This window comes from Ailuropoda melanoleuca, chromosome 4 (assembly GCF_002007445.2).
Source record: "Ailuropoda melanoleuca isolate Jingjing chromosome 4, ASM200744v2, whole genome shotgun sequence".
Lineage (NCBI taxonomy): Eukaryota > Metazoa > Chordata > Mammalia > Carnivora > Ursidae > Ailuropoda > Ailuropoda melanoleuca.
Genome location: NC_048221.1, coordinates 106,271,622 through 106,291,971, shown reverse-complemented (window position 1 = coordinate 106,291,971; position 20,350 = coordinate 106,271,622). Strand labels below are relative to the sequence as shown.

General features: G+C 46.7%; 1 protein-coding gene and 1 long non-coding RNA gene across 3 annotated transcripts in view; one reads left to right on the top strand and one right to left on the bottom strand.

Moving 5' to 3' along the window:
- LOC117802005 overlaps positions 1 to 8,170 on the bottom strand; it is an 11,173-nt gene extending 3,003 nt beyond the window's left edge. Inside the window, exons 1-2 of one of the 2 annotated variants that reach the window (XR_004625002.1) lie at positions 8,033 to 8,170; positions 4,630 to 4,777 (exon numbers count right to left, since the gene is read on the bottom strand). This is a non-coding gene — a long non-coding RNA (uncharacterized LOC117802005). Of the gene's footprint in view, positions 1 to 4,501; positions 4,778 to 8,023 lie in introns of both variants that reach the window. The other variant, XR_004625001.1, reaches the window with a different exon arrangement.
- A 64-nt stretch (positions 8,171 to 8,234) lies between these two features.
- CD8A (CD8a molecule) lies at positions 8,235 to 13,890 on the top strand. The gene is made up of 6 exons (XM_034659484.1): positions 8,235 to 8,433; positions 8,523 to 8,888; positions 9,417 to 9,527; positions 9,732 to 9,842; positions 10,505 to 10,535; positions 12,531 to 13,890. Exons 1-6 carry the CDS (start codon positions 8,385 to 8,387, stop codon positions 12,580 to 12,582), a joined length of 720 nt encoding a protein of 239 aa, XP_034515375.1. The 5' UTR covers positions 8,235 to 8,384; the 3' UTR covers positions 12,583 to 13,890.
- Positions 13,891 to 20,350: the final 6,460 nt, after the last annotated feature.

Sequence of the window (20,350 nt, the reverse complement as noted above, 5' to 3'; positions counted from 1 at the left end):
AAAAAAAAAAAAAAAAGAAAGAGAACAAAAAAAAAAAAAGAGAACAAATAAAAGAAAGAAAGAAAAAGAAAGAAAGAAAGAAAGAAAGAAAGAAAGAAAGAAAGAAAGAAAGAGGAAGGAAGGAAGGAAGGAAGGAAGGGAGGAGGGGAGGAAGGAAGGAGATGGGGGGAGGAAGAAAGAAAAGAGGGATGGTGGGAGAGAAAAGGAAGGAAGGAAGAAGAAGAAAAGAAGAAACAGGGAGAGAGGGAAGGTGCGAGGGAGGAAGGAAGGAAGGAGAAATGGGCCATTTTATAGGTTTATTTTGTGACTAGGTGTTTTTTGCCAGAGACTTAACTGTGAGTACTCAGGACAGCCCAGAATCAAAAAGAGGAGCTAAAGCCTTGTTTATTGTGGAAATTAGTACTGGGCAATTGGTCAGAAATAAATCAGGTTCTCTAAGCACCAACAAAATGACATTCAGAGTGACAAATTGAAAAGACTGACAAAACTAAGAATTATAAAGCATGTGGGTAAATGGAAACTCATCCACAGCTGGTGTGTAGACAAACCGGTACCACCGCTTTGGAGAAAAATTTGCCAATAGCTACGTAGGTTGAAGAGGAGCTCATGTTCCAAGTTAGTCACTGCTCTCAAGGTCAATACCCTCTTGAAGCTGTTCCTCTTCCAAGTTGACACCCTAGGGAAAACCGTGTACATAGACTGTAGGGAGTGTTTACCAGGATGTTCACTGTAGTGTTGTCCACAACGGCAGAGACTGAAAACAGCCTAAAGCAAAGATCCATTCACAAAAGAACAGATAAACAGTGGCAGTTCTCATCACCTCTTAACTGCTCTTGTATCCCCCCTCTCAAATATGAAAGACTGTGTACTCCTTCACTCATTTTTTTGAAGTTTTTATTGTGGTAAAATACATATAACATAATATTTACCATTTTAACCACTTCTAAGTGTAGAGTTCAATGGTCTGAAGCACATTCACACCATTGTACAAACACCACCACCATCCACCGCCAGAACTCTTATTTTGCAAAACTGAAACCCTGCACCTATTAAATAAGAACTCTCCATCCCCCTGGCCCTCAGCTCCTGGCAACTCCCAATCTGCTTTCTGTCCTATGAATTTGAGGACTCGATGTATCTTCTGTCGGTGACATCATACCAACTTGTCTTTTTGTCACTGGCTTATCTCACTCAACATTAAGGTTCTCAGCATTCATCCATGTTGTAGTACTGGTCAAAATGTCCTTCCTTCCTTTTTTAAAGTTGAATAGTATTCCATTTGTGGATATACCACATTTGCTTATCCTTTCGTCTGTTGGCGGGGGAGGGGGGACACTGGGTGGCTTCCACGGCGTAGCTATGGGAAATAAGGTTGCTGTGGACTTAGGTGTCCTCCTTCACTCAGAGTTAACTTGACATCAAGCATTTTTCATCATACATAGTTGTGAAATACATAGTTTCCAATATGTTGTAAATACTGATGTTTTAAAATCAAATCTTTAGGTCACTCTTTTCAATTGTTTCTGATAGAATGTAAATAAATACCAATTTTACTTCAGCCATCACCTGTTTTTAAAAGCAAGAACAAGTTCTTCAGCTTTTGGAAATTTTTCATCATTCCTTTTCCCCCTCTAATTTATGAACTCTATCCATCTTCCTGCCTGGAAGTTTATCCTAATGTAATATGTATTTATGCTTGAAGATCTTTTATTGATCATACCTCTCTGCCAGAAAAACATTTAAACTGGAATTTTAATTTCCTATAACCATGAATTTCCAAGAATTAAAAATTTGTTTAGATTATGGCATCATTACAGCTATGAGTAGTGTAGATGGTTCAAAGATAACATAAATTATGAATAGTGAAAATTAAGGGCTAAACATAAAAACTAGCCTTTGGTGACAGTGTGCTACCACTGGGGGGATACTGGGTAAAGAGTATAGGAGATCTCTGTATTATTTCTTTTAACTGAAGTATCAACCTACAATTATCTCAAAATAAGAATTTTTGTAAAACAAAAAATAACTCTGAAGGAAAATTCGGCTCTTAAAGAGATGGATAAGGCCCATTTAGTTAATGAACTGATAGAAAATTATTACTTCTTCCTAAAAAAGACAGGGTACAACCCCAATTACTTTCCTATTTTTTTTAATACAATGTAAGCACTGAGAAATCTTGTCCCTATAAAGAAATAGTTGGTTTTGTTACAGCAGAGTCGCTCAATCTTCTTTTTCTAAAAAATTTTTATTTATTTATTTTTATGGCAAAACAGAAAACCATCATAGTGAGCCACCATCAGGAGTTCATCTTAAGGATCTATTAGTTGCTCTCTTAGTTTTCTAGGGCTGCGGTGACAAAGCACCACAAACCAGGTGGGTCAACAACAGAAATGTATCGTCTCACAGTCTGGAAGCTAGAAGTCTAAGACAGGGGCTGAGTTAGTTCCCTCCAAGGGCTGTGAGGAAAAATCTTCGCCGTCCCTCGCCCCTAGCTTCTGGCTTCTTGCCACCATCTTTGGGTTTCTTGTCTTGTAGAAGCATCACCCTGATCTCTGGCTTTATTTTCACATGACATTCTCCCAGGATATGTGTCTGTGTCCAAATTTCCCCTTTTTATAAGGATGCCGGTTATACTGGCTTACGATCCACCCTAATGACCTCATTTTAACTTGACTTTACCTCGGATAAAACCCAATCTCCAAATAAGGACTTCAACATATGATTTTGGGGGGGACACACACAATTCAACCCATAACAGTTGCCAAGTCTAGTAGGTCTTCTTTCAATTATGTTGAAAGCAAACACTTGGGAACCACTGACCTGTAAGTGGATTGATTACCATCTTTAGAATTATTCACTTCTCAGTTTCTGGAAGCATACTCAAATAGGCTTTACCAATGTCCATTCGGTAGCTATGAACTGTACCATTCTTAACTCACCTAGAAGCAATTGCCTTCACTGATGAACTTAGAAGAGGTTGGGGAAATAGAAATATTTTTAATTTCGACACAAATTTGCCAAAACAGCATTTTAATTTAATATTTGTTCTTTTATCATAGACTTTAAACTTTATTTTCATCAAAACTTTGGAGCTAAGGATTTACCTCATTTGATTCATTGCAAATAAAAATGCTGCCAATTAACCTCGTTGGCAAAGTCAGTCTTCAATGTCAAACCAATTAACAAATCAGACTTCGTGTTAAAAAAGAAAGTGAGGGGCGCCGGGTGGCTGGGGCGCCTGGGTGGCTCAGTCAATAAGCATCTGCCTTCGGCACAGGGCGTGATCCTGGTGTTCTGGGATCGAGCCCCGCATTGGGCTCTTCTGCTGGGACCCTGCTTCTTCCTCACCTACTCCCCCTGCTTGTGTTCCCTCTCTCGCTGGCTGTCTGTCTCTCTGTCAAATAAATAAACTAAATAAAAAGAAAAGAAAAAAAGAGAAAAAGAAAGTGAGGTTCTTTTTGCAGTGCTGATGAACATGCCAGCACATCCCATAACAACCATCCAGCTTCTGCATCTAGCTCTGCACAGAGAGGTGAGTCAAGGGACGAGGGCCAGGAGTTGGACAGAAGGTGGTCCAGCTCCAGCATTTCGCCCAGACACCCTCTTTGCCAGGTTCTCGGGAACTTTTCTCAGGAGAAATGTTCACTCATAACTAAGGGAATGGATACGAATTGAAAAATGCCTGGGTGTTTCCTTTTGATTGTTGCCCCAGAGAGTTTTCACCTCCTGGGCATTGCACCACAGTAACATACAGGACGGTAGCGGGTCTGCCTTTTTGTTCTAAAGCAAGAAAAGAGTGACTATGAAAGAGGATGTGGGGAAAGAGAATCAGCATGAAGACTAGACACAGACATTTGAGATCTGTCTTAGGAAAGAGAACCAATGGGAGCTGAAAATCTGGGAAATGAGCCCTCTAAAATAACGTGTATCCCCAAAGACAGCCAGCCTCTTGTCCCCCAAGGGTATGAGTACTCTGGTTTGAGGACCACTGCACTGTGGAATATTCACAAGATAATACTACCATACAGCATTTGAAATAAATGAACTAAATCTATAGGTATCAACACAACTCAAAGACATACAGTATGACAATGTTTCTATATATTGAAACATTCTCCAGAAAAAGTGGGAGTGGCACAAGTGGGTGAAATTGACAGGTATTTGTCATGGAGATAAAGCAAGGCCCTGTTAACTCTAGAACTCAAAGGCCTTTCTAGGCCCAAACAAGCTAACTCTTTCCAAGGAGACAGTATCATCTCTACAGTCCAGGATTGGCAATTGGAGGCAGCAGGACGTTGATTCCAGGCTGCCCCTACAGTCAGTGTCTTAGGAGCTGCGGAATCTGAAGAATCTCATACCACTGCCCTGCCTGGTTACGTGTTCCAGAATGGCTTCAATTCATGTAAATTAAGATTACTTTATTTCCATGCTTTAAGAACAAACACCTTCAGAAAAACAAAGACTTGCTTAAATTTGGCACAGAAACTGGTTACTCTCTTACCTTCTCTCTCTCTCTGGATGTTTTTAAAAAATAAGGGACTTGCTTGACAGAATACAAGTTGTTGCAATTGGTCCCATGCCTTCAGGCCATCCCACGTGAGTGCCGAAGCTTGGGGTACGGGAGCTCACCTGGCAGTGAGGAGCAGGCCCCGCCCAGCCCTCTGCACACGTGACCCTACTGCAGGCAAGCATCTTCAGAATTTTCACAAATTGCATCTGCTCTCCCACCTGCTGCAAGGCGGATGTCATTGTGGTTGCTCTGAGAATCCACCACATTCTGTAAAAAATATCATTGGGGTCGCAAAGCCTCCTAGGTAGGTTTCACATGTTGCCTTGGCATCCCCCCACCCTCTGTCACGCTCTGTACAAAGGGGCTGCCAGCCCCATGGCTGACACTTTTCTTCGCTGCAAGGCTGGAAGGCCTCCAAGCCAGCTGCAGCTCTCTTTTAGGAGACCAAGATGGCCGGCCTGGACTGGACTGTTGCCTTGTCACCCTCAGTCGTGTGGGTTAACGGACAGCACTTTGTCTACACAGCCAGGGGCACACACACACACACACATACGTCTATATGCCAGGGGATGCCCTGCTGTGAGTCACGGTCATCGTTACAAAGGGTTTTCTTTCCCCAGCCTCCCTCATCTTCCATTTGAAAATGTAACGTGTACTGGGCAAGTCTTCAATGATACAGATATACTGTGTGTACTACAGGCCACTTCCATGTCCATGAACAGGAGAACTACATTACGGAACACCCGTAGAAAACACACCCATTTGGAAGAGTGAGGTAGATCTACGCGGGCTGATGTGAAAACTTTCCTTCTTCTACTATTAGCTAAGAAAGCCAAAAAATACGTGTGTGGTACAACCCCATGTGCCTGACATGACATATAGAGGCGCCTGGGTGGCTCAGCTGGGTGAGCAACCAACTCTTGATTTCAGCTCGGGTCATGATCTCAGGGTCGTGAGATGAAGCCTCACGTCGGGCTCCACACTCAGCGGGGGGTCTGCTGGAGATTCCCTCTCCCTCTCTCTCTGCCAGCCCCCCATGCTCGTTCTTGCTCACTCCTTCTCTCTGTCTCTCAAAATACATACATCTAGACGTACATGCATACATACATATATATAAAATAAAATAAAACAACGTATTAACACCTGTTTATGCACAGACCACAGCTGAGGGACACACTCAATTGTCACAGTGGTTTTCTCTGGAGAATGGATGACAGTGAGGAAAGCTAAGACAGGGAATTTTCCTGTGTAAGTTTTTGTATAGTTTGAAGTTTTTCAAGAATATGTAACTCTTTAATGTAAAAGACACTTTAAAAAACATTTCTAAATATATAATTGCTAAATGTTCCCCTCTTGCACTGTTATTGGGAATGCAAACTGGTACGGCCACTGCGGAAAACAGTATGGCAGTTCCTCAAAAAGTTAAAAATAGAACTATTCTATAATCCAGTAATCGAACTACTGGGTATTTATAAAAACAAACAAACAAACAAACACACACACACAAAAAAACAACTACAAAAACAGAGGCAACTGGGTGGTTCAGTAGGTTGAGCCTCTGACTCTTGATTTTGGCTCAGGTCAGGTCATGGTTTGGGGTCCTGGGATTGAGCCCCAACTGGGGCCCCGGGCTCAGTGGGGAGTCTGTTTGGGATTCTCTCTCTCCTTCTCCTTCAGCTCCTCCCCCTGCTTCTGCTCTTTCTCTCTCTCTCAAACAAATAAACAATATCTTTTAAAAAAAAATACAGGGGCGCCTGGGTAGCTCAGTCAGTTGAGTGGCCCACTCTTGATTTCAGTTCAGGTCATGATCTCAAGGTTATGAGATTATGCCCTGTGTCAGGCTCCGTGCTCAGTGGGGAGTCTGCTTGAGATTCTCTCTCTCTTTCTCCCTCAGCCCCTCCCCCATCATGCGCTTCCTCTCTCTCTCTCTAAAATAAATAATAAAATCTTCTATAAAAAATACAAAAACAGTAATTCAAACAGATACATGCACCCCTATGTTTATAGCAACATTATTAATAATAGCCAAATTATGGAAGCAGCCCAAGTGTCCATCAATAGATGAATGGATAAAAAAGATGTGGTATATTTATACATGGAATATTATTCAGCCATAAAAAGGAATGAAATCTTACCATTTGCAATGACATGGTTGGAGCTAGAGAGTATAATGCTGAGGGAAATAAGTCAGTCAGAGAAAGACAAACACCATATGATTTCGCTCATACGTGGAATTTAAGATACAAAACAAATATGTAAAGGAAAAAGAGAGAGACAAACCAAGAAACAGATTCTTAACTATAGAGTATACATTGGTGGTTACGGGAGGGGAGGTGGGTGGAGGGATGGGTGAGGTAAGTGACGGGGATGAAGGAGGGCTCTTGTGATGAACCCTGCATGATGGATGCTGGTGCTCAATCACTATATTGTGCATCTGAAACTAATAAAACACTGTGTGCTAACTATGCTGGAATTAAAATAAAATAAATGTGTTAAATGTTCCATGTAGGGGTAAGCACCTTGGATGATTTGAGAAGGGTGGGGAGCACACACTGAAATCAAAGTAATTGTAATACTTTTTAAAAAAAAAACCCCATCCAACACTCAAGTTCTACAAGCACAGCTCAGCCCAAGCTATGATATGACACGGTGGGGAGGGGTGTCTGCAACACAGTCCTCACCGGGCAAAACCCACAGCTGGGGCAGACACATGGAACAGATAATGCCACGTGGCTTGACTCTAGAATCAAGGAGCAACAGTGTGAGGTATATTCATTATGGGATTCAAAGTGGGAAGGCTCGGGCACCCTGAAGAAATGAGAGGAGGGCATCCACTGGGGCTGGAAGGTTTCAGGACAGCAATAGGCAAGAAGGAAGGGGATATGATGCGCCAGGGCCTGAAAGGGAAAACTGCCTCCGGCCGGGCATTCACCCAGGCTTGAGCTGGCCCCCAGGGCTTAAACAGAATGGTATTCCAGGCAAAGGAAACAGCAAAGACAAGGAGCCCAGAGTTTAGACAACCTCAAGTTCAGTGAGAATGCAGGGCCGGGGGACTGGGCAGAGGCTAGAAGGAGCCAGCACCCAGAGGCTCTGAGCTGAGCCATGTTTTAGCTTCCGTCCAGCCCTACAGGTCATAGGAGGCTGCAGGAGTGACACTGACAGATCCTCTCCATGAGAATAATGATCATGGCAGGGTGCTGAAGGTCTGGGTGGGGGGTACTTTTGTGGAAGCTGTTGCAGTGGCCCCAAGAAAAATACTGAGGCTGTATGGTGATGTCTAGCCGCAGGGAGGAATCCCCAAGGGTGTGGTCAGCAGAGGACCTCCCCACACACAAGCCAGGTGGCTGCCGCCCCATGGCATTCTCCTTCCTGCTAACCACGCAGACCATCCTGCGGGACAAAGGTTCAAGTCACCACCGCCTCGCTCTCCTCGACCCTCAGTGCCCATCTTGCTAGAGCCATTCTGAGTGACTACAAAGGAAGTGGACACCCTGCTTTCCTGCTTACTCTCACCTTCCTCACCTCTTGTAGTCTCTCTTTACTCTCTGTCTCTGCCGCCCCCGCAAGAGAGTCTTTTCCAAGGGCCATTTGCCAGCCTTTTACTTCACCGTCAAGCCCGCAGTTCTTAACCGTCCCCAGCTGCCCTGCGAGCCCGCTTCGACGGCCCCGATCATGGTCCCCAGCCTCCTCACCCGGCTGGAAGGTGGCAACCGCGAAAAAGAGGGCGACTCTCCTCCGGGGGGGCTTCGGGTGACATCACATCCTCCGAACGCGCAATCTGGCTCCTCGGCCGGCCGAAGGGCGCAACTTCCCGGCTCGGCGTCCCACCGGCTCCAGCGCGCGTCCGCACGCGTCGCGCAGCGCCGAGCGCGCCATGGCCTCTCGGGTGACCGCCCTGCTCCTGCCGCTGGCCCTGCTGCTCCGTGAGTTGGCGACCCTCGGGGAGGACGGGGGGCGGGGCAGACGAGGAGCGCGGGGCTCCGGACTCAGGCTCCGTGTCTGCCGCCCGCAGATGCCGCCGCGGCCGGCGGGCCGAGCCGGTTCCGCATGACGCCGCGGAAGGTGGTCGGACAGCTGGACAGCAAGGTGGAGCTGCAGTGCGAGGTGCTGCTGTCCAGCGCGGCGCCGGGCTGTTCGTGGCTCTACCAGAAGAATGAACCCGCCGCCCGCCCCGTCTTCCTCATGTACCTCTCCCAAACCCGGGCCAAGGTGGCCGAGGGGCTGGACCCCAATCAGACCTCGGGCAAGAGGATCCGTGACACCCTCTACAACCTCACCCTGCAACGCTTCCGCAAGGAGGACGAAGGCTACTATTTCTGCTCTATCCTGAGCAACTCCATGCTGTACTTCGGCCCCTTCGTGCCGGTCTTCCTGCCAGGTCCGGGCGCCCGGGGCGTGGTACCTCTCCGTGTGGGGTTTAGGGCTCACCTCTGAGCCCGTTTTTTCACACGGACGCCCCGCTTTTGAGCCTCTTAGCGCCTTTGGGGGTAGGGGCTACTTAATACTGCTTCCATTTCACAGACGAGGAAACTGAGGCTAAGGTGCGGCTGGGTCGGGACTGAAGACGGCTTCTTAGGTCCGGCAGATCTGGGCTCGAGTTCGGGTGCTTGTCTGCTCCTGGGCAATTACTTAAATTCTGGGAACCTGCGTTTGCTTGTCAATAAAATACGGCTATCAACCCAAGCCCACAAGCTTGCAGGTTGAGCCCTGGAGAGAGGCTGGGTGACCGGGAGGGCGCGGAGGGGTGAGCGCGAATCCTAGAGGTCCCCAGTCCATCTCCCCTCCCCGAGTGCAGAGGTCGGCGCGGGCAGAGGAGGCGCCCCCTTGAGCGAAGACGAGCCAAGCAGTGGGGAGGGTTAGCGTCGATGACCCCTGCCCGACTCCAACCACGCTGTTTCTCCCGCAGTCGATCCCACCCCTACTCCGGCGCCGCGACCACCCACGCGGGCGCCCACCAACGCGTCGCAGCTGGTGTCTCTGAGCCCGGGGATCTGCCGGCCTGCGGCGGGCAGCGCAGGTGAGACGGGCGCAGGGGTCCCGGGACGGGTGCGGCCCGCGGGGAGCGTCCCTGCCAGGCTCAGCCCTGATCCTGGAGGTGGAGCCGAAAGCTGCCCAAGTGGTGGGGAAACCGACACTCGACCGAAGGACAGGCCTGAGCTGGTGGTGTGGATTGGAGGATCCGGGGCCAGCTCTTAAATGTCGGAGTCTTTGGTGTCTTCAGGGGGAAAAAGTGGGCTGGACTTCGCCTGTGAAATCTACATCTGGGCACCCCTGGCTGGCACCTGCGCCATCCTTCTCCTGTCACTGGTCATCACCGTCATCTGCAACCACAGTAAGTTCTAGGGGCACACAGAGTGGGGGGAAACGGTTTGCCCCACTTTCTTCTCCTGCGCTGCTTGCTCCAAGCAGCCCTGGCCCGGAGATAGGATGGAGATTTCTGGGACCAGAGCTGCACTGTAGGGTCAGGCACAGCCCATTTCTTTCCTGGAGGCAGAACTCGAGAAACCCCTTCCCATTCCTCTTTCCACTCTCTGGGACGGTTTTAGGAAGACAGAGCCTTTATCCCAGGAGCCGCAGCAGCGTTGTGTTCCATTGGCGAAGGCGAAACCTGTAGCAAGTGCAGTTTCTGGCTTATTACAAACGCCCCTGGGAGAGGGTGTGCCCCTGTGGCCCTGGGACTAGTGCCCAGGAAGACTGGGTCAAAACCATGACCGGTTGAGATTTACTCTGGGCCACCCCCTGGTGAACTGCTTACTACTTTGGGTCCCACGGTGGGTGAGTGTACTAACCCATCTTAACCCACATCTGTATTTGCAATGCTTTTAAAATTGATGATAAAAGGGATGGAAAAGCAGCTCTTACCTGACTCTCAAGAGTTATAATCGGAAATAGGAAAAAGGGAGGAAGAAATAGGAAAAAGGGAGGAAGAAATCTGTTTGAGGACTATTGATGGTGGTGAGGCAGTCACTTTACTCATCTTTTTTTCTTATCCAGGGAACCGAAGACGTGTTTGCAAATGTCCCAGGTGAGTCTTTTAGAACCCCTGGGCCTCCTAACCCTGGGCAGCCCTATGCACAGGTCCCAGCTTCCCAAGCAGCAGTTGGTGGGAACCTTTCCCAGAGAGAGACCATGGCAGTAGAATTCTGGGGGCAGGGAGTCAGCATAGTTCCTGAGCAAAGAGAGGCACAAGGCTGGCAAGGTGAGGACATGGGAGGCACCGTTTGGGCTAACGGGGAGAGCAGACCTGAGGTCTTTTTATCTGGATGATTCTAACTGGGTTTTGTTGTTTTCTTAAGAAACTTTTTTTTTTCCTATTTACTTGTTCTAGATTTTTGAGAAGCTAGTGTTTTGAGAGCCCATCTTTTATCAGGGAACCAAATAAACAATGGCCTAGGCTCCTAATTTCCCCGTGCCAATGTTAGTGCCTTGATTTACCACCAAGGAATAGAATGCAACAGCAGTTAGCTATCTGGCAGCTCAAGTGACTCCCCGATCCAATTCCAGCCCATGATCATTCTGAGAGGATCAGGAAAACAAACAAACAAACAAACAAACAAAAACAAAGACCAATGCCTGGAAGAGGACTCTCAATCTCCTCTGTCCTTTGAACTTAGGCCGAGGCAGCCTGTGCTAGCATCTAACTAGCCCCCCTCTAGCCCTGCACCATGATGGGGGTTACACTCCGGATCTCTCTTTCTCCACACAGCAACCCCTTGTGGTAGATACTATGGTCCCATCTCACAGAATAGCAGCTCAGATCAGGAAACCTACCCAAGATGGCAGAGCCAGGATGCCTCTCAGATTACCAAAATAATACACCATTTAATAAAAGCCTGCAGAGCACCGGTTCCTTATTTTATATAGATTTCTTTTTAAATATCAAGTTTCATAACAATCTTTCAAGTAGTTACCATGACCACCACTTTTCAGATGAGGAAACTGAGGGTTAGGACGTTTAGTGACTTGTCCAAGACCACACTGCAAATAGCAGAACTGCAACTTCTATCCAAGCTCAGGCTCCTTCCTGCTTGGGAGATGGGGATGTTTAAGGATAACCAGTTCCTTTCACTAGATGAAAATATTTCAGATTTTATACCTAGGGTTTGCATTTCACACTCCTTGGTATTTCTCTGCAGGAATCCAATTTCAATATCTCATGTAACATTATTATTTTTTTTAGTAAATATCATGATTTTTAACAATGGAAATGTAATGAATTTCTAAGGGGATAAAGACCCTTTAACAACAGAGAAAGATTTGTAGCATTTGCAAGTACTTGGGGTGCAGTTGGGAGCTTTTGGAGGAGAAGCATCCCTTATCTTTATCTTCTCTGAAAAGTCTCATTTTGAAATGAACCGAGAACAAAACCCTGACCTAGCACACGAAGCTATGCAGAGCAAACGTATCCAAGGGATGCACATTCCTGAGTTAACGTGCTCAGTGATGACAGAGGGCCCCTCAGCTTCCAGAGAGGTTTGGAGGACGGTGTGCACAGACATAGCATGCATGATGAATCAGCCCATTTAGGAGGTGCTAGTCCAGGTCTGAATGAACACACATTTTTACTGGGACATCCAATTTGGGTTGTTTGTGTGAGATAAAGTAGCTCTGCTTGGCTGATGGTGGTGGTTTGCTCACATCCTCCTCTCCGGGGCTGAGAATCAGCTCCACGGAGGACTTTGGTTATCAGCCTACCTCTCTCACCTCCATGGGTACCCTGACAAAGGCTCCCAGCCTGGCTCCATCACCTCCTAGTTATGTGACCTTGGGCAAGTTCTCTTATCTCTCTTTCCCAGTGCCCCCCACCCTCGGGTTGCTGTGACAACAAGATGGCAAACGTAAGGCACTCGACAGGGTCGCTGTCGTCGTTTGCCCAGTCCCACGCTGGTGTTCCAGGGCCAAGTGCGCAGACCCTGTAGGGGCGGGGAGGCTGGGGCAGGCGGAGAGGCATGGCTGGATGCAGTATGACGTTGTGGCAGCCCTTGCTGCAATCATGGTCGGTCGTCTACCTCTCTTTCAGGCCCATGGTCAGACTGGGAGGCAAGCCCAGCCCTTCAGAGAAATACGTCTAACATGGAGATGGGCCCTGTGCAACAGCCACTACAAGACCAAACAGAACTCTCTCTGTGAGAACAGCAACAGTCCTTCCCATTTGGTTTTTCTAGCCTTTCTTCCTTATATATCCATTCTCATTATTATTTTTGTGGGGGTGGGGCGGGAAGGGTGACTTCTTCTTTATGTGTTTTCCTTAGTTGACACAAAACAAGACTTGTATGTCTGCAGTACACCACAAGGGTTACGATACCACTGTGTGCACGCATTGGGGTAAAGGGTGAGCAGGCAAGAGCTACCACGAGCCATGTTCTCAGAATCTGGCGGTTAGAGCTGGGAGGTGGGGTGCTCAGCATGACTTGGTCCAAACCTCTTCAGTTGACATCCAGGGATGGGGAGCAGCTTGGTCAGAGTCACAGCAAGTCTCAGCGCTCTTCCTCCAGCCATTCAGGTCTTTCTTCTGCAGGCGTCTGTCTCAGCCCCGGGGTGCTGTGCCTCAAACCGTAAGGGCGCAAGTGATTTCTTGAGCAGCGTGATAGACCCACGACTGCACCCTCAGCCTCGAGGAGGTTATAAGAGAACTTCTGCCTTTCACAGAGTTCTGTAATGCCATGATCAGAACTTTTTATAATGCCACTGTCAGACTTTTTATAATCAAATGCAGAACTGCATGGCATAGGAAGTCCTCGAATAAAGGGGAAGGGGTACACTGAATCCTGGAAAAGGAAAAAGTCAATCTCTAAAGACCATCTCCGGGAAATCCCCAAGTGGAGGCAAAATTGCTCTCCCGGCCCCTGCAGTGCCGAGGGGCCTGTGAAAGAGGCGAGACCACCCCTTGACAAGCATGATCTGAGCATCGGTGCAGTTGAACAGAGGTCCCCCGGAGCCTCTAAACTTGCGTACCCTCTCTGATCATGCTCCTGGAACGTCGACGGCTTCTGACAGTGTGCAAAGGCGGAATCGTTCCAGAGCTGCAGCCCCGGCCCCAGCCTCCCCTCGACCAGCAGATGCGGGGCTGAGACAGAACAGACTCCGGTGAGGCGGCCGAGAGCCAAACCTGCTGCCCTGCACACGCGTGTCCTCTCGCACGGAGTTGAACAAGCAGCGAGTGCTCACTGGAAGAGAAAACTCCAATGAGGACGTAAGAATGACCCGTTATTCTTTACCTCAGGTGTAATCCGTTGTTAATATTGTGGCGTACATTCTTCCTGATGACTTTCTATGCATAAATGTGAGGTATATACTTCCGATTTTTAAAAATGGGATTGCGCTCTGCTCTTTATAAATGGCTTTAATAAACATCGATGGCATCCTTTTTAATGACAAAATAGCACGCCATTTTTTATTGTGCCAACTTTTATTTAATTATTATTCAGCATTTCATTTTCCAGTTTCCAGTTTTTCACTACTATAAGACCACTGCCAAAACTTTGCACACATCTTTGTTTCTTTAGGACAAAACCCTAAAAGTACAATTATTGGGCCGGTCCCCACTTTCACTGTGGACTCCCCATGTCCCCATCAGTTAAAACTGGTGAGCCTCTTCTGGCATCCCAGTGTCTTGTTCTTTCATGGTGACAGATGAGCTGATACTCCTCTCATAATAAACCATAAAATCTTCACTCTTGTTGAGGTAAAATATACACACTGGAAAGTGCCCGAATCCTACGTGTACAGCAGCTCCAAGACAGCATCAAGTGAATACACGCACATAGACAGCACCAGGGCAACAGAGACCTTTCCCTGCCCTCCTGAAACTGCCTTTGCAACCTTAATTTTTAAAACCAAGACACTTTTAACAGAAATCAAGAGGAAAAAGTGCCTCAAGTGTGAGAAAGCAGAAGTGAAAGCTAAGAAAGTTCCCATGAGACAAAGTCTTGCCCTCGTCCCCTTCCTCCACCCTGCCGCCACCCTGGGGAGGCTCGGAGAGGGTTCAGTACTTACTGGTTTTTTCATACCCCCTAAAAAGTTTAACTTACCATGACTAAAATGGTAAACACTATTTTGGAGATTAAAAATATCAACATGGGGCTGGGGGCGCCTGGGTGGCTCAGTCGGTTGGGTGTCCGACTCTTGATCTCAGCTCAGGGGTTGTGAGTTCAACCCCTGCGTTGGGCTCCATGCTGAGCTTGGAGGCTACTTAAAAAAAAAAAAATCAACATAGGAAAAGGTATTCATTAGAGTTGGCCCTCAGAACCAGGGAGAAAAGAGAAAAACAAGCTGCAGGCCAAGGCAGAAAGCATGCTAAAGGGGGCTGTGAATTTAGGGTCGGGGCTTGCTGGTGACCACAAACGCCCAACCGTTCATTCTGCACACGCAGAAGGAGCACCTGACAGTTCAAGGCTGGCAGCCTCAGCCCCAAGTCATATTTCACTCGCCAGCTTCTAACCCAAAGCATTTGTTCTACACATGGCCCCACGTGGAGGATGCCCATGTTTTTTTGGACCCTGAGAAACAGAAAGTAGAGAAATGACTTCTCTATTATGCAGTTAGCTTGGTGGTTCATTGAACAAATATTCATTCATTTAACAAAAAACATATTCCATTTGTGGAAGAAAGAAACCAGAGGATGTTGTCATTTGTTTCTCCAGTTGTGCAACTGCCCTTCAGAGAACCCATGCTACACTTGACCAGCCCCCATGACTCTTCAGCCCGTGGGACAGAGAGAAGTCTTTCTTTTTCACCAGCAAGAAGCCGCCCCTCCGTCCTACCGGGGCCGTGTGCAAATCTCCACCTCCACCACCCCCCACCCCCGCCCTCCGCCACCCTGATATTGTGACCACCAGGGGCAGGCAACACTTACTCTGCTCCTAAAAGCAGGCTTGAGCTATGTCTCTCCACCGGAGGAACTGACGGAGGCCACAACTGCCTTAATTTATTATTTTTTTTAAGATTTTATTTATTTATTCGACAGAGATAGAGACAGCCAGTGAGAGAGGGAACACAAGCAGGGGGAGTGGGAGAGGAATAAGCAGGCTCATAGCAGAGGAGCCTGATGTGGGGCTCAATCCCACAACGCCAGGATTACACCCTGAGCTGAAGGCAGACGCTTAACTGCTGTGCCACCCAGGCGCCCCCACAACTGCCTTAATTTAGGTTAAACGCAAAATTCTGAAAGCAGCTGCCTGGCTCTGCTACTTGGCCTGTGACTTAAGGTCTCAAAACCTCGGTTTCCCCACTTATAAAATGGGGGTAATGACAGTTCCTACCTCAGAGTGTTGTTGGGAAGAATATATGAGTTTACATGTATTTTTATTAAGTGCCTAGAAGAGTTCCTGGAACACAATCACAACATGTATACTGAAAACAACGCACCACGTTTTTCCAAACCAGCGTAGTACCTATTACACTTCGAATGCAGACCTCTGTCTGATTCTCCCAATCTCTCTTCTCAAAAAGGGTAACCATTTCTGACGGAACACATTCATGTATATAACCCAGGGATCTCGGCATCCCCGTGCTGAGGAGGACGGTCACCCTTCATACACATACACATACACATCTCGCTTTGAGAGAGCTAGGTCCCAGATACACACAGCCTCTGCTCTGTCACTGAAGCTCTCCTCGGCCTCACATCCTGAGGGCCCCCCCAGAGCCTCCCACCCCCTACCATCCTTAGAGCAGTTGGATAAGCATGCGCTCTACTATTTGTCATCTCAGCACCTACTAAAGTCCCCATCCCTTTGGACCACCTCACTTCTGCATGCCCATTGCTAATTCCCCTCTTCCACTCTCCCTTAGGCGGTTGTGATCTGTTTCCCTGACTTAAATAAAATAATAGCCACCGGTTAGTTAGCACTCACCATGGGCCCAGTACCTCATTTGGGCTTCCTCCGAACTATGATGTAGGAACGATTACCATTCTTCTTTACAGATGAGAAAACGAAGGTACCGGAAGTTTCAAACGTTTGCCCAAGATCACACTAGAGCCTGGTGGGAGCAAGATTTGAACTCAAGTCTAATCCTACAGCCCAGATGCTTCATCTGCTCTTTTCTGTAACTGAAGTACAGTGGACACGTAATGTTAGTTTCAAGTGTATGACACAGTGACTCAACAGCTGTGTATGTTATGCTGTGACACCACAAGGGTAAGCACCTCAAAACCATTGTTTTATACCTATGCAGCCCATGGTACCAAACAAAGCTCACCACCTGTTCCGGATTCAAACAAATGGGGTCCTATTTGAAATCAGGGTAAGGGCCCTCCTTCTAACACAAATACCACTAGGGGCCAAGAAATGCAGCTCAAGGAGATGGTTCCATGACCGCGAAGTCTTCATCCGTCTAGTTAGGGCAGGTGGAAGGCTGCACCAGCTGCTGGTGCCAATGGCTTAATTCCTTTAAGTGAACGAAATTTCATCTGTTTCCTAGCTCCGAGGGATAGGCACATGTGGTGGAGACCGCAGGTTGCTTTTCGAACAACCGTTCACCCTTTCTTCCTCACCAGCAGAACCCTCATGGTACGACAGGTGGCGACATGCCCAGACATTCCCCAGACTTCCCTGCAGTCAAGTGTGGCTAAGAAGTCATTGGATGGAGCTTCCAGGAAAGACTGTTCCAAGGGGCGAACTCAACTGGAGGCTGCTTCTTTTTCCACTCTCTTCCTCCTCTTCCTGCCTGGAGCACGGTTATGAAGAGGTGAAACGGAGGCCACGTGTGAAGGCTGTGGAGAATGACAGAAGCCTGGGCCCCTGACAGCATGAAGCCATCCGACCAACCCTGGACTGCCTACTCCTCACAGGCAGCTAACACTTGTAAAGTCAGGTCATCTGCCCAGATTTCCTGATCTACTTCTCCAAGCTTTCAGGACAATTTAATAATTTCCTATGAAATTCCTCTGTAGGGCTGATTAGCTCACTGATCTAAAACAACTAAAGGCAACACGGTCTGGAGAATGAAAGAAAACCTAAAATGCATTTCTAAACTGTTCAGAAGGGGAGAAAGCTCCTGAAATGATTAGTCTTGAACACTGACAAATAAGACGCTTCCTTTTAAAGAACACTTTTTAGAGGGGAAACGACATCAAAGCCCTTTACTTGCATGGCGGCCCTTGCATGGTGGCTGAATGCAGTCCCCAAATGGAGTTAAAAAGAACTCTCCTGACTAGAAATTGGCAGAAAATCACACAACCCACATAGTGTAGAGACCAACAGAAGGAGAGCGTGAACTTAGAAATTCACCCTTCTAGGAGCGCATAGGTGGTTCAGTCGGTTAAGCGTCTGCCTTCAGCTCACATCATGACCCCAAGGTCCTGGGACCAAGCCCTGCATGGGGCTCCCTGCTCAGTGGGGAGTCTGCTTCTCCCTCTCCCTCTGCCCCCACTTGTGCTCTCTCTCTCAAATAAATAAAATCTTAAAAAAGAAAAAAAGAAAAAAATTCACCTTTCTAGAAAATGAAGACAACAGAAAGACTTGGGAATATATTTTAGAACACCAGAGCAAGGAAGCCCATCATTTAAGAGACCCCACCTTATTGCTTCTCTGAATTACAGAAGGGTTCGGAGCACTGACATTTTAAGACAAAAACGTCTCTTTGCTAGATTTTCATTATATTTCTCACTCTTACGTTATCTTGGTCCTTACTGAGTAGAGACCAAGTCTGTCTTGTTCACAATACTATACAGGACCTACAACATTCAACATTCACTTTAATTACGCACTGTACTGGGCTCCCCTGCTCTAACCCATCCCCTCCCCAACCACCTCTCATGCTACTGTAGCCAGAGTGGGCCTTAAAAATACACAACTTAATGCATGTCTCCCTTCTCTTCCCTCCCATCGTCGTCTAATAGTTAGGTCACTGGTGGGAACTAACCTCACTACAAGGGCCTTTGTGCTTGGTGCTCTGCTTTTCTCTATCTACCGGCAGTCCCTAAGCTTCAGGACACCAAGTATCCTGTTTTCTCTCACTGCCTGGCACTTAAAAAAAAAAAAAAAATCCCATGTTGAGTGACGGAAGGTGCCATACCAAGGTATGTTCAATGTTTTCTGCATTTAACGTACACACATCTGTTTGAGTTATTAAACGAAAGGATTCTAAGCCAGTATTAAGCAGGAAGCACTTTGACGTTCTCGAGGAAACTCAAAATTCTCTGACACACAGGACTCTTGCTTAGACGATACTTAATAATGTTTAGGTGTATTTGTTAGCATGGAAGACTCATAGGAGTGTAAGAAACACTCCACAACAAGGAAAGGTTTTTTGGAAATTTTTTTCTAAAGAATGAATAAAATACTTTTTCTCATACATATTTTTTAAATAATTTTTATTTTGTTAAAATAGTCACCATACAGTACATCCCCAGTTTTTGATGCAATGTTCCATGATTCATTTTGCATAGAACACCCAGTGCACCACGCGATACATGCCCTCCTTACTACCCATCACTGGCCTATCCCAATCCCCCACGCCCCTCCCCTCTGAAGCCCTCAGTTTGTTTCTCAGAGTCCACAGTCTCTCATGGCTCATTCCCCCTTCTGTTTATCCCCCCTTCATTCTTCCATTCCTTCTCCTACCGATCTTCCCATTTCTTATGTTCCATAAATGAGTGAAACCATATGATAATTGTCTTTCTCTGCTTGACTTATTTCACTTAGCATAATCTCCTCCAGTCCCGTCCATGTTGCTGCAAATGTTGTGTAATCGTTCTTTCTGATGGCTGAGTAATATTCCATTGTATATATGGACCACATCTTCTTAATCCAGTCATCTGTTGAAGGGCATCTCGGCTACTTCCACAATTTAGCTATTGTGGAAAATGCTGCTATGAACATTGGGGTGCATATGGCCCTTCTCTTTACTACGTCTGTATCTTTGGGGTAAACACCCAGTAGTGCAATTGCCTGATCATGGGGTAGCTCAATTTTTAACTTTTTAAGGGACCTCCACACTGTTTTCCAAAGTGGCTGTACCAACTTGCATTTCCACCAACAGTGTAAGAGGGATCCCCTTTCTCCACATCCTCTTCAACATTTGTTGTTTCCTGCCTTGTCAATTTTTGCCATTCTAACTGGTATAAGGTGGTATCTCAAGGTGGTTTGGAATTGAATTTCCCTGATGGCTAATGATGCTGAACATGTTTTCATGTGTCTGTTAGCCATTTGTATGTCTTCACTGGAAAAGTGTCTGTTCATATCTTCTGCCCATTTTTTGATTTGTTTATTTGTTTCTCGTGTATTGAGTTTGAGAAGTTCTTTGTAGATCTTGGATACCAGTCCTTTATCTGTAGTGTCATTTGCAAATATCTTCTCCCATTCCGTGGGCTGCCTCATAGTTTTTTTGACTGTTTCCTTGGCTGTGCAGAAGCTTTTAATCTTGATGAAGTCCACGAGTTCATTTTTTCTTTTGTTTCTCTTGCCTTTGGAGATGTGTCATGAAAAAAGTTGCTGTGGCCGATGTCAAAGAGGTTGCAGCCTATATTCTCTAGGATTTTGATGGATTCCTGTCTCACATCGAGGTCTTTCATCCATTTGGAGTTTATCTTTGTGTATGGTGTGAGAGAGTGGTCAAGTTTCATTCTTTTGCATGTAGCTGTCCAATTTCCCCAGCACCATTTATTGAAGAGACTGTCTTTTTTCCACCAGATGTTTTTTCCTGCTTTGTCAAAGATTAGTTGCCCAAAGAGCTGAGGGTCCATTTCTGGGTTCTTTATTCTGTTCCATTGGCCTATGTGTCTGTTTTTGTGCCAGTACCGTGCTGTCTTTGTGATCACGGCTTTGTAGTATAGCTTGAAATCCGGCAATGTGATGCCCCCAGCTTTGTTTTTCCTTTTCAACAATTCCTTGGTGA

Coding starts and splice junctions, on each gene's coding strand:
- CD8A (XM_034659484.1), top strand. CDS start 8,385: ATGGCCTCTCGGGTGACCGCCCTGCTCCTGCCGCTGGCCCTGCTGCTC. Junction 8,434..8,522: donor GCCGCTGGCCCTGCTGCTCC/GTGAGTTGGCGA, acceptor TGCCGCCCGCAG/ATGCCGCCGCGGCCGGCGGG. Junction 8,889..9,416: donor CGTGCCGGTCTTCCTGCCAG/GTCCGGGCGCCC, acceptor TTTCTCCCGCAG/TCGATCCCACCCCTACTCCG.